Source organism: Leopardus geoffroyi, chromosome E1, assembly GCF_018350155.1.
Source record: "Leopardus geoffroyi isolate Oge1 chromosome E1, O.geoffroyi_Oge1_pat1.0, whole genome shotgun sequence".
In the NCBI taxonomy this organism is placed as follows: domain Eukaryota; kingdom Metazoa; phylum Chordata; class Mammalia; order Carnivora; family Felidae; genus Leopardus; species Leopardus geoffroyi.
This window is the reverse complement of record NC_059330.1, coordinates 16,742,052-16,754,900: the sequence shown is the minus strand read 5'-3', so window position 1 is coordinate 16,754,900 and position 12,849 is coordinate 16,742,052. Positions and strand designations below refer to the sequence as shown.

The 12,849-nt window shown below is 39.7% G+C and overlaps 1 protein-coding gene across 19 annotated transcripts in view; it reads left to right on the top strand.

Annotated features, from left to right (window-relative positions):
- The window catches only part of EFCAB5 (EF-hand calcium binding domain 5), a 200,984-nt gene that overhangs the window by 108,088 nt on the left and 80,047 nt on the right, over positions 1 to 12,849 (top strand). For all 19 annotated transcript variants that reach the window (XM_045487792.1, XM_045487783.1, XM_045487787.1 and 16 more), the window contains one exon: positions 3,973 to 4,128. In XM_045487792.1, the coding sequence (XP_045343748.1) occupies positions 3,973 to 4,128 (156 nt within the window). The remainder of the gene's footprint in view (positions 1 to 3,972; positions 4,129 to 12,849) is intronic.

The following is a 12,849-nucleotide window of genomic DNA, read 5'->3' as shown; positions in this document are numbered from 1 at the left end:
ATTCTTTCTCCTTGCCACGTAGTACTCCATTGTGTATATAAACCACAATTTCTTTATCCATTCATCAGTTGATGGACATTTAGGCTCTTTCCATAATTTATATCCCACATCTTCTTTATCTATTCATCAATCGATGGACACTGAGGCTACTTCCATATCTTAGCTATTATAAATAATGCTTCTGTAAAAGAAACACTCATGCACTGTTGGTTGGGAGAGCAAACTGGTGCAGCCACTGTGGAAAACAGTATGGAGGTTCCTCAAAAACTTAAAAATAGAACTACCTTATGATCCAGCAATCACACTACTGGGTATTTACCCAAAGAATACGAGAATACTAATTCAAAGGGATACATGCACCCCTAAGTTTATACCAAATTTTAATTTCTAACAAGCTCTCAGGTGATGCCCTCAGAGGTTCTAACAAGCTCTCAGGAGTTGTAGTCAAGGGGCAACATTTTGAGAATCCCTGATCTCATTGGATTTTTCCTTCTAAATAGATGTGTCTACTGAGAAGACTTTTATTCTTTTTCTTGGTCAGTTTTTTTACCTTCCTCAAAAGGAAGCAGGAGCAATGGCTACAGAGAACTTATTACATGAAATACTTACACTCTGTACATACACAAGATCCTCTTCATGACTCAGTGAGAAAGCTACTGTGGTACGCATTTTATAAATTAAGAAACTGGGAAGTTCAGTGACTCAGCCAAGGTTACTCAGCCAGTAAATATGGGAACTGGGATTTGAACTCAGATAGGTTCCAAAATGTGAGGGTTTTTTTTTTTTTGTCTCCACCTTCTGGAAATGTTTAGAATCTGATGTCTTCTCACCACCTGCACTCTGTTATAAGCCATCATCATCTCACAACTGCCTTATTTCATTAACTTTCTGACTAACACCCTTATTTTCACTCTTGCCTTTTTTTTTTAATATATGAAATTTATTGTCAAATTGGTTTCCATACAACACCAGTGCTCATCCCAAAAGATGCCCTCTTCAATGCCCATCACCTACCCTACCCTCCCTCCCACCCCCCCATCAACCCTCAGTTTGTTCTCAGTTTTTAAGAGTCTCTTATGCTTTTCACTCTTGCCTTTTAAAATGGAAGGTAGGGGTGCCTAGCTCTCTCAGTTGGAAGAGGATGCAACTCTTGATCTCTGGGTCATGAGTTCCAGCCCCACATTTGGTGCAGAGATTACTGAAAAATAAATAAACTTTTTAAAAAAGAAATATAGGTAAATTAAGCCAGTCTTCTGCTCAAAAACCTCCAAGGGCTTCCCATCTTACTTAAAGTAAAAACCAAAGCCCTTAACATGACCCCAGGGCTTGACCTGGTCTGTCTGATGACCCCTGTCTTCACCTCTCTCTCTGTACTCCTCACTCATTCTGCCTCAGTCACATTAGCTACCTTGCCATTACTAGAAACCCCCAAGTATGTTCTCACCTCAGGGCCTTACCACTTTTCTAGGACAGTGCTCCTCACATATTTCCACATGGTTTACTCCTTCTTCTCCTTCTTGACTCAAATGTCACTTTCCCCATGAGGCAGATGCTGAGACGGATCCTGGTACACAGGTTATTTATTAGGGATCAATAGTTGTGAAGGGAGGGAAGCGTAACAGGATTAGGCAGAAGTCAGCTGCAATACAGGCCTGGTAAAGCCTCATCAATTCTGTATATAAGTGAAATCATAAGCATTTGTCTTTCTCTGTCTGGCTTATTTCACTTATCATAGTACCTTCTGGGTCCATCCATGTTGTCGCAAATGGCAATCTCCTTTTGTACGGTGGAGTAACATTCCACTGTATACATATACCACATCTTTTTTGTCCATTCTTCTATAGATGACACTTAAATTGTTTTCATATCTTGGCTATTGTAAATAATGCTTCAATGAACATAGGGATACATGTATCAAATTGGTGTTTTCATTTTCTCTAGATCCAGAAGTAGAATTGCATGTAACTGTCCTGTTTTTCCAACACTGTTTATTGAAGAAACTGTCTTTTCCTCATTGTATGTTCTTGCCTCGTTTGTCATAGGTTAGTTGACCATACATGCATAGGTTTATTTCTGGGGTCTCTATTCTATTCCATGGATCTATGTGTCTATGTTTATGCCAGTACCATGCTGTTTTGCTAACTCTAGTCTTGCAGCATAGCTTGAAATCAGGAAGCGTGATGTCTCCAGCTTGATTCTACTTTCTCAAGGTTGCTTGTTTTATTTGAAGTCTTTTATGGTCCCATACAAATTTTGGGATTCTTTGTTCCATTTCTGTGAAAAATGCCATTGGTATTTTGATGAGGCAAAATGCGAGTTCTTAACCATTACACTATTCTGCATCCCAAGGGAACACATAAGAACTTAACTGTACTCATTGATCCATCAGAAATAATGACAATTAGAAGGTTTCGGCTGCCAATGAAACTAAATATTTAGAAAAACTCTCTTATACTGCTTTAAATTTCCTCTTTTGATCTCTAAGTCAATTGAATATGGTTTATGATTCATTAGCATGGATTCAAGCCTAATGTATCTCTTACATAGTACATTCTAAATTTGCCTTGATGATATTAGTGAGGAAGTGAAATGTCTACTACATTCTTCATTTCAAAAATTATGCCAATGAAATATGCCAATAAAACATTCCATTTTAAGCAAGCTATATTAGTCTCCTTTAATTGTAAGAAACAGAAGCCAACCTGAGTTAATGTAGATGAAAATGAAATGTATGGAGTCCAAGAGCAAGAATATGGTCTGACTTCTGGAAGTCAGGGACTTGGAAAAATCAAGACTCTTCTTTCTGCTTTCTGTTTCATCTGTCTCTATATACTGACTTATCCTGCATCCTCCATTTACCTGGAGGAATCTGGCCACCCAAAACTCTTAAGTTTACATTCACAAGTCCAGCCCCTCTCAGAGGACAACCAACCATTTCCCAGTCCTAATTCCCAATTTCTAGTGGAAAGAATCTGAATGGCTTTGTTTATATCAGGGATCATCCCCTGCTCCAATCATTTATGGCTATGGAAGTAGGGTGATTTGATCCAAATTGGACTCCCAGTACAAATTTGGCTACCACTGTGCTGGGACAGACAAGGAAATCATTTACTTATGAGTTGGGCTAACACTTCAAGAAAGGTTCCCTCAGAAACTCTTCCAGCACTAGATCCATTTGTCCCTTAACCTAAGATCTTTATAGTCAAGTATAGATCAAGAATGTTATGTTCCTGACCCATAAAATGAGGGAAAATCCAGAAGACAATACACACTGGTGGTGAGGCTGAGGAGGAATGGCCACTCATTCATTAGTATTGGAAGAACAAAAAAGCCCAAGCCTGATGTAAAATCCTACCCAAAAAACAGATGCATTTACCTTCTAAGCTAACAGTCCCACTTCCGGGAATCTGTTCAATAGGAACCAAGAGAAATGGCCCATAAGCATAGATGTCTTCAGACTCTATACTTTCAAAAAAAAAAAATAGACAAAGGATACCTTATTATAATATCAGAAGATGCAGAAACTTTGCACAATCCCCATTCTTTATACTCCAATAATTAAATGTAGCCAGTCTCAGAAAACACATGGTTTTATATGCCATTCATCAAAAGAAAACTGCATCCAATTTTTAGAACTATTAACTTACAGGCAATGTTTTATAACTGCTGCTATTTCATGCCGGGAGGTAAAAAGTGTGCTCTATATAATGCTGTTGTGGTCTAGAGGGGAGTTGCTCCAAAAATATTTAGTCTCACTGGTGTATGGTTTTGGTGTATGGTTTTGTATTAATTACCTCTGTCTGCAGCACAGCTGAAGAATAGTACTAACATGAAAATGCTTTATTCACGTGACAAGCAAATGATAGGGAAAAAATTGTAGCCAATAATATCATACGCATCAACTGAATCCCAGGGAAAATCCAAGTAAAGAGCCCTGTTTTAAATCAATCATTTATCTTCTTTTCTCTGCAGTACATCTCCTCATACATTGCAGACTTTAAAAGTGAAATGTTTGAGAAACTCCTTAAGCACCTCTGTCATTGTGCAGATGAATTCCGGGAGATCATAAAAACGGATATGCGGAGGCAGATGTTTGCTGAACTCTTCCTGTGTTGTGACCGTGGGAAGGTAGGATAAGACCTTAAAGCAATACTTCTCAAACTATTTTTTTGTGAAGGACTGGATTTTAGGTTGTTGTGGATGGTGATGTTTTTAATTGCTAAACCATTGTGGACTAACAATCAATGAAAACGGATTGCTGGGGGGGGGGGGATGCACGTACAAAAGACAATCCACATTTTTTATTATTAGATTCAAATATGATTTATCTGTTACTTTCTCAAATTGCTATATAATTTTTTAGATACTATCCTCAATTTCTATACCTTTCTTGTCACAGACTGGTACCAGCCTATAGACCATGTCTTCAATGGCACTGCCATTTTACAATGTACAACTTGTCTCTTTCCATTCTTAAGAATGTATTTTTTTAAGATTGTTTTTGCTTACTCTCTTTGCTGCTGGCTTCCTATAGAAAATAAAGTGTTGGGAATAGGAAGCTTACCACATTGTATTATGCTGCTTCTTAAAATAAGAAAAGTTTATATCAAAAAGTATTTCGGGAGACCGGCAGAAGATGGCAGCATAGGAGGACACTGGGCTCACCGCGCGTCATGCTGATCACTTAGATTCCACCTACACCTGCCTAAATAACCCAGAAAACCGCCAGAAGACTAGCAGAATGGAGTCTCCGGAGCCAAGCGCAGACCAGAGGCCCACGGAAGAGGGTAGGAAAGGCGGAGAGGCGGTGCGTGCTCCACAGACTGGCAGGAGAGAGCCGGAGTGGAGGGGCGGCCCGCTGGCCAGGCAGAACCCCGGAGTCTGGCTTGCAAAAGCGGAGGGGCCGGATGGAGTGTGTTCCGACAGCAAGCGGGACTTGACATCTGGAAGGTTATAAGCTAACAGCTCTGCTCGGAAAGCGGGAAGGCTGGAGGACAAAGGGAGGGAGAGTTGCTGAGCCCCGGGACGACAGAGCTCAGTTTGGCGGGGAACAAAGGCGCTAACCAGCGCCATCGCCCTCGCCCATCCCCCAGCCAAAATCCCAAAGGGAACCAGTTCCTGCCAGGGAACTTGCTTGCTCCAGGCAAACACCCAACATTGTGCTTCTACAGAGCGACCCCTCCGGCATCAGGTCTGACTCCCTCCCGCTGCCACAGGGGCCCTCCTGAGGTGGATCACCGAAGGAGAAGCTAGCTAAGCCTGTCCCTCCTGCCCCCGTGCACCTTGCCTACCCACCCCAGCTAATACGCCAGATCCCCAGCACCACAAGCCTGGCAGTGTGCAAGTAGCCCAGACGGGCCACCCCACCCCACAGTGAATCCCGCCCCTAGGAGAGGGGAAGAGAAGGCACACACCAGTCTGACTGTGGCCCCAGCGGTGGGCCGGGGGCAGACATCAGGTCTGACTGCGACTCTGCCCACCAACTCCAGTTATACACCACAGCACAGGGGAAGTGCCCTGCAGGTCCTCACCACTCCAGGGACTATCCAAAATGACCAAGCGGAAGAATTCCCCTCAGAAGAATCTCCAGAAAATAACAACAGCTAATGAACTGATCAAAAAGGATTTAAATAATATAACAGAAAGTGAATTTAGAATAATAGTCATAAAATTAATCGCTGGGCTTGAAAACAGTATAGAGGACAGCAGAGAATCTCTTGCTACAGAGATCAAGGGACTATGGAACAGTCAGGAGGAGCTGAAAAACGCTTTAAATGAGATGCAAAATAAAATGGAAACGACCACGGCTCAGATTGAAGAGGCAGAGGAGAGAATAGGTGAACTAGAAGATAAAATTATGGAAAAAGAGGAAGCTGAGAAAAAGAGAGATAAAAAAATCCAGGAGTATGAGGGGAAAATTAGAGAACTAAGTGATACACTAAAAAGAAATAATATATGCATAATTGGTATCCCAGAGGAGGAAGAGAGAGGGAAAGGTGCTGAAGGGGTACTTGAAGAAATAATAGCTGAGAACTTCCCTGAACTGGGGAAGGAAAAAGGCATTGAAATCCAAGAGGCACAGAGAACTCCCTTCAGACGTAACTTGAATCGATCCTCTGCACGACATATCATAGTGAAACTGGCAAAATACAAGGATAAAGAGAAAATTCTGAAAGCAGCAAGGGGTAAACGTGCCCTCACATATAAAGGGAGACCTATAAGACTTGTGACTGATCTCTCTTTTGAAACTTGGCAGGCCAGAAAGAATTGGCACGAGATTTTCAGTGTGCTAGACAGAAAAAATATGCAGCCGAGAATCCTTTATCCAGCAAGTCTGTCATTTAGAATAGAAGGAGAGATAAAGGTCTTCCCAAACAAACAAAAACTGAAGGAATTTGTCACCACTAAACCAGCCCTACAAGAGATCCTAAGGGGGACCCTGTGAGACAAAGTACCAGAGACAACACTAGAAGCATAAAACATACAGACATCACAATGACTCTAAACCCGTATCTTTCTATAATAACACTGAATGTAAATGGATTAAATGCGCCAACCAAAAGACATAGGGTGTCAGAATCGATAAAAAAACAAGACCCATCTATTTGCTGTCTACAAGAGACTCATTTTAGACCTGAGGACACCTTTAGATTGAGAGTGAGGGGATGGAGAACTATTTATCATGCTACTGGAAGCCAAAAGAAAGCTGGAGTAGCCATACTTATATCAGACAAACTAGACTTTAAATTAAAGGCTGTAACAAGAGATGCAGAAGGGCATTATATAATAATTACAGGGTCTATCCATCAGGAAGAGCAAACAATTATAAATGTCTATGTGCCGAATACCGGAGCCCCCAAATATATAAAACAATTACTCATAAATATAAGCAACGTTATTGATAAGAATGTGGTAATTGCAGGGGACTTTAACATTCCACTTACAGAAATGGACAGATCATCTAGACACACAGTCAATAAAGAAACAAGGGCCCTGAATGACACATTGGATCAGATGGACTTGACAGATATATTTAGAACTCTGCATCCCAAAGCAACAGAATATACTTTCTTCTCGAGTGCACATGGAACATTCTCCAAGATAGATCATATGCTGGGTCACAAAACAGCTCTTCATAAGTATACAAGAATTGAAATTATACCATGCATACTTTCAGACCACAATGCTATGAAGCTTGAAATCAACCATAGGAAAAAGTCTGGAAAACCTCCAAAAGCATGGAGGTTAAAGAACACCCTACTAACGAATGAGTGGGTCAACCAGGCAATTAGAGAAGAAATTAAAAAATATATGGAAACAAACGAAAATGAAAATACAACAATCCAAACGCTTTGGGACGCAGCGAAGGCAGTCCTGAGAGGAAAATACATTGCAATCCAGGCCTATCTCAAGAAACAAGAAAAATCCCAAATACAAAATCTATCAGCACACCTAAAGGAAATAGAAGCAGAACAGCAAAGGCAGCCTAAACCCAGCAGAAGAAGAGAAATAATAAAGATCAGAGCAGAAATAAACAATATAGAATCTAAAAAACTGTAGAGCAGATCAACGAAACCAAGAGTTAGTTTTTTAAAAAAATAAACAAAATTGACAAACCTCTAGCCAGGCTTCTCAAAAAGAAAAGGGAGATGACCCAAATAGATAAAATCATGAATGAAAATGGAATTATTACAACCAATCCCTCAGAGATACAAACAATTATCAGGGAATACTATGAAAAATTATATGCCAACAAATTGGACAACCTAGAAGAAATGGACAAATTCCTAAACACCCACACGCTTCCAAAACTCAATCAGGAGGAAATAGAAAGCTTGAACAGACCCATAACCAGCGAAGAAATTGAATCGGTTATCAAAAATCTCCCAACAAATAAGAGTCCAGGACCAGATGGCTTCCCAGGGGAGTTCTACCAGACGTTTAAAGCAGAGATAATACCTATCCTTCTCAAGCTATTCCAAGAAATAGAAAGGGAAGGAAAACTTCCAGACTCATTCTATGAAGCCAGTATTACTTTGATTCCTAAACCAGACAGAGACCCAGTAAAAAAAGAGAACTACAGGCCAATATCCCTGATGAATATGGATGCAAAAATTCTCAATAAGATACTAGCAAATCGAATTCAACGGCATATAAAAAGAATTATTCACCATGATCAAGTGGGATTCATTCCTGGGATGCAGGGCTGGTTCAACATTCGCAAATCAATCAACGTGATACATCACATTAATAAAAGAAAAGATAAGAACCATATGATCCTGTCCATCGATGCAGAAAAGGCCTTTGACAAAATTCAGCACACTTTCTTAATAAAAACCGTTGAGAAAGTTGGGATAGAAGGGACATACTTAAACATCATAAAAGCCATTTATGAAAAGCCCACAGCTAACATCATCCTCAATGGGGAAAAACTGAGAGCTTTTTCCCTGAGATCAGGAACACGACAGGGATGCCCACTCTCACCGCTGTTGTTTAACATAGTGTTGGAAGTTCTAGCATCAGCGATCAGACAACAAAAGGAAATCAAAGGCATCAAAATTGGCAAAGATGAAATCAAGCTTTCACTTTTTGCAGATGACATGATACTATACATGGAAAATCCGATAGACTCCACCAAAAGTCTGCTAGAACTGATGCATGAATTCAGCAAAGGTGCAGGATACAAAATCAATGTACAGAAATCAGTTGCATTCCTATACACTAACAATGAAGCAACAGAAAGACAAATAAAGAAACTGATCCCATTCACAATTGCACCAAGAAGCATAAAATACCTAGGAATAAACCTAACCAAAGATGTAAAGGATCTGTATGCTGAAAACTATAGAAAGCTTATGAAGGTAATTGAAGAAGATATAAAGAAATGGAAAGACATTCCCTGCTCATGGATTGGAAGAATAAATATTGTCAAAATGTCAATACTACCCAAAGCTATCTACACATTCGATGCAATCCCAATCAAAATTGCACCAGCATTCTTCTCGAAACTAGAACAAGCAATCCTAAAATTCATATGGAACCACAAAAGGCCCCGAATAGCCAAAGGAATTTTGAAGAAGACCAAAGCAGGAGGCATCACAATCCCAGACTTTAGCCTCTACTACAAAGCTGTCATCATCAAGACAGCATGGTATTGGCACAAAAACAGACACATAGACCAATGGAATAGAATAGAAACCCCAGAACTAGACCCACAAACGTGTGGCCAACTCATCTTTGACAAAGCAGGAAAGAACATCCAATGGAAAAAAAGACAGTCTCTTTAAAAAAATGGTGCTGGGAGAACTGGACAGTAACATGCAGAAGGTTGAAACTAGACCACTTTCTCACACCATTCACAAAAGTAAACTCAAAATGGATAAAGGACCTGAATGTGAGACAGGAAACCATCAAAACCCTAGAGGAGAAAGCAGGAAAAGACCTCTCTGACCTCAGCCGTAGCAATTTCTTACTCGACACATCCCCAAAGGCAAGGGAATTAAAAGCAAAAATGAATTACTGGGACCTTATGAAGATAAAAAGCTTCTGCACAGCAAAGGAAGCAACCAACAAAACTAAAAGGCAACCAACGGAATGGGAAAAGATATTTGCAAATGACATGTCGGACAAAGGGCTAGTATCCAAAATCTATAAAGAGCTCACCAAACTCCACACCCGAAAAACAAATAACCCAGTGAAGAAACGGCAGAAAACATGAATAGACACTTCTCTAAAGAAGACATCCGGATGGCCAACAGGCACATGAAAAGATGCTCAACGTCGCTCCTTATCAGGGAAATACAAATCAAAACCACACTCAGGTATCACCTCATGCCAGTCAGAGTGGCCAAAATGAACAAATCAGGAGACTATGGATGCTGGAGAGGATGTGGAGAAACGGGAACCCTCTTGCACTGTTGGTGGGAAAGAAAATTGGTGTAGCCACTCTGGAAAACAGTGTGGAGGCTCCTCAGAAAATTAAAAATAGACCTACCCTATGACCCAGCAATAGCACTGCTAGGAATTTACCCAAGGGATACAGGAATACTGATGCATAGGGGCACTTGTACCCCAATGTTTATAGCAGCACTCTCAACAATAGCCAAATTATGGAAAGAGCCTAAATGTCCATCAACTGATGAATGGATAAAGAAATTGTGGTTTATATACACAATGGAGTACTACATGGCAATGAGAAAGAATGAAATATGGCCCTTTGTAGCAACGTGGATGGAACTGGAGAGTGTGATGCTAAGCGAAATAAGCCATACAGAGAAAGACAGATACCATATGTTTTCACTCTTAGGTGGATCCTGAGAAACTTAACAGAAACCCACGGGGGAGGGGAAGGAAAAAAAAAAAAGAGGTTAGAGTGGGAGAGAGCCAAAGCATAAGAGACTCTTAAAAACTGAGAACAAACTGAGGGTTGATGGGGGGTGGGAGGGAGGGGAGGGTGGGTGATGGGTATTGAGGAGGGCACCTGTTGGGATGAGCACTGGGTGTTGTATGGAAACCAATTTGACAATAAATTTCATATATTGAAAAAAATAAAAATAAATAAAAATTTTAAAAAAAGTATTTCTAAGAATGGCGTTTGGAAGAATACTAGTATGCTAGGATACCAAATGGATTTGCAAAAATTAGGTACAAACTTTATTGAAAGACATTTGTTTATGAACTTTATATTTGTTTGTAACCCCATGTTCCAGAAAAGATTTAAGGAAGTTATGCAAATAGATAAAATGCAACAAAGGAACATAATTGAAAAGTTGGATGAAAGAAGAAATAAATGAGAAGATACTAAATGAAGCTGGAAACAAAGCCTAAATTGCATACTGTAATGACCTAAATATTTGTTCTGGGTCATCTACAAATTTGAATCTAAGCTTCTGGCAGTGAATGTGAAAAGGGAAACATAACCAAATACTCTATTGACGATGTTTGTAAGATAAATACAAACCGGTGTTAAGAAGAAGTCACAAACATTGAACAACCCTTGCAGCCCAGGAATAAATCCCACTTGAGTGGTGAATGATTCTTTTAAGGTACTTTAGGATTCAATTACTAGTATGTAATTGAGAATTTTTGCATCCATGTTCATTAGGGATATTGTAGTTCTCTTTTTTTTAGTGGAGTCTTTATCTAGATAGTTTTGGTATCAGGGTAATGCTGGCCTCATAGAATTAATTTGAAGTTTTCCTTCCATTTCTATTTTTTGGAAGAGTTTGAGAAAAATAAGTATTAACTCTTCTTTAAATGTTTGGTAGAATTCCCCTGGGAAGCCATCTGGCCCTGGACTTTTGTTTGTTGGGAGATTTTTGATCACTGATTTAATTTCTGGGTTTTTTAAAAAAAATTTTTAAAGTTTTTATTTATTTATTTGAGAGAGAGAGAGAGAATGCGAAGGGGAGGAGCAGAGAGAAAGGGGGACAGAAGATCCAAAGGGTGTTCTGTGCTAACAGCAGAGAGTCTGATGTGGGGCTTGAACCATGAACTGTGAGATCACGACCTGAGCCAAAGTCAGATGCTTAACTGACTGAGACACCCGGTACCTCTCAATTTCTTTACTTGTTATTGGTCTGCTCAAGTTTTCAACTTCTTCATGTTTCAGTTTTGGTAGTTTATATGTTTGTAGGAATTTATTCATTTTTGTCCAAATTGTTGGCATATGTAGTTTTTCATAATATTATCTTATAATTACTTATATTTCTGTGGTTTTGGTTATTAGTTCTCTCTCATTTGTGATTTTATTTATTTGGGTCCTTTCTCTTTTTTGATAAGTCTGGCTAGGGGTTTATCAATTTTAATAATTTTTTCAAAGAGCCAGCTCCTGGTTTCATTGATCTATTTTTTGTTTTTGTTTTTGTTTTGTTTTTGTTTTGAGAGAGAGAGAGAGAGAGAGAGAGAGAGAGAGAGAGAGAATGCAAGTGGGAGAAAGGAGCAGAGGAAGAGAGAGAGAGAGAGAGAGTCTTTTTTTTTTAACACTTATTCATTTGTGAGAGACAGAATGTGAGTGGTAGAGGGGCAGAGAGAGAGGGAGACACAGAATCTGAAGCAGGCTCCAGGCTCTGAGCTGTCAGCGCAGGGCTTGAACTCAAGAACTGTGAGATCATGACCTGAGCTGAAGTCGGATACTCAACCTACTGAGCCACCCTGGTGCCCTGAGAGAGAGAATCTTAAGCAAGCTTCACGTTCAGCATGAGCCTGATGCAGGGATCAATCCCATGACCCTGAGATCATGACCTGAGCCAAAATCAAGAGTCAGACACTCAATGGACTTAGCCACTCAGGCACCCCTCATTGATCTGTTCCATTTTTTTTTTTTTTTGGTTTCTATATCATCTATTTCTGCTCTAATCTTTATTATTTCCCTTCTTCTGCTGGCTTCAGACTTCATCTGCCATTCTTTTTCTAGCTTCTTTAGGTGTAAGGTTAGCTTGTTTATTTGAGATTTTTCTTGCTTCTTGAGGTAGGCCTAATGCAGCCACTCTGGAAAAGACTATGCAGGTTCCTCAAAAAGTCAAAAAAATAACTACCCTATGATCCAGCAATTACACTAGGTGTTTACCCAAACAAAAATACTAATTCAAAGGGATGCATGCACCCCGATGTTTATAGCAGTGTTATCAACAATAGCCAAATTATGGAAAGAACCCAAATGTACATCACACAAAATACACTTTAAAATAAAGACTGTAACAAGAGACAAAGAAGGACCCTATATAATAATAAAGGGACAATCCAACAAGAAGATATAACAACTGAAAATATGTACCCAACATAGAAGCACCCAAATACATAAAGCAGTTAATAACAAACATAAAGAAACTAACTGATAATAATACCATA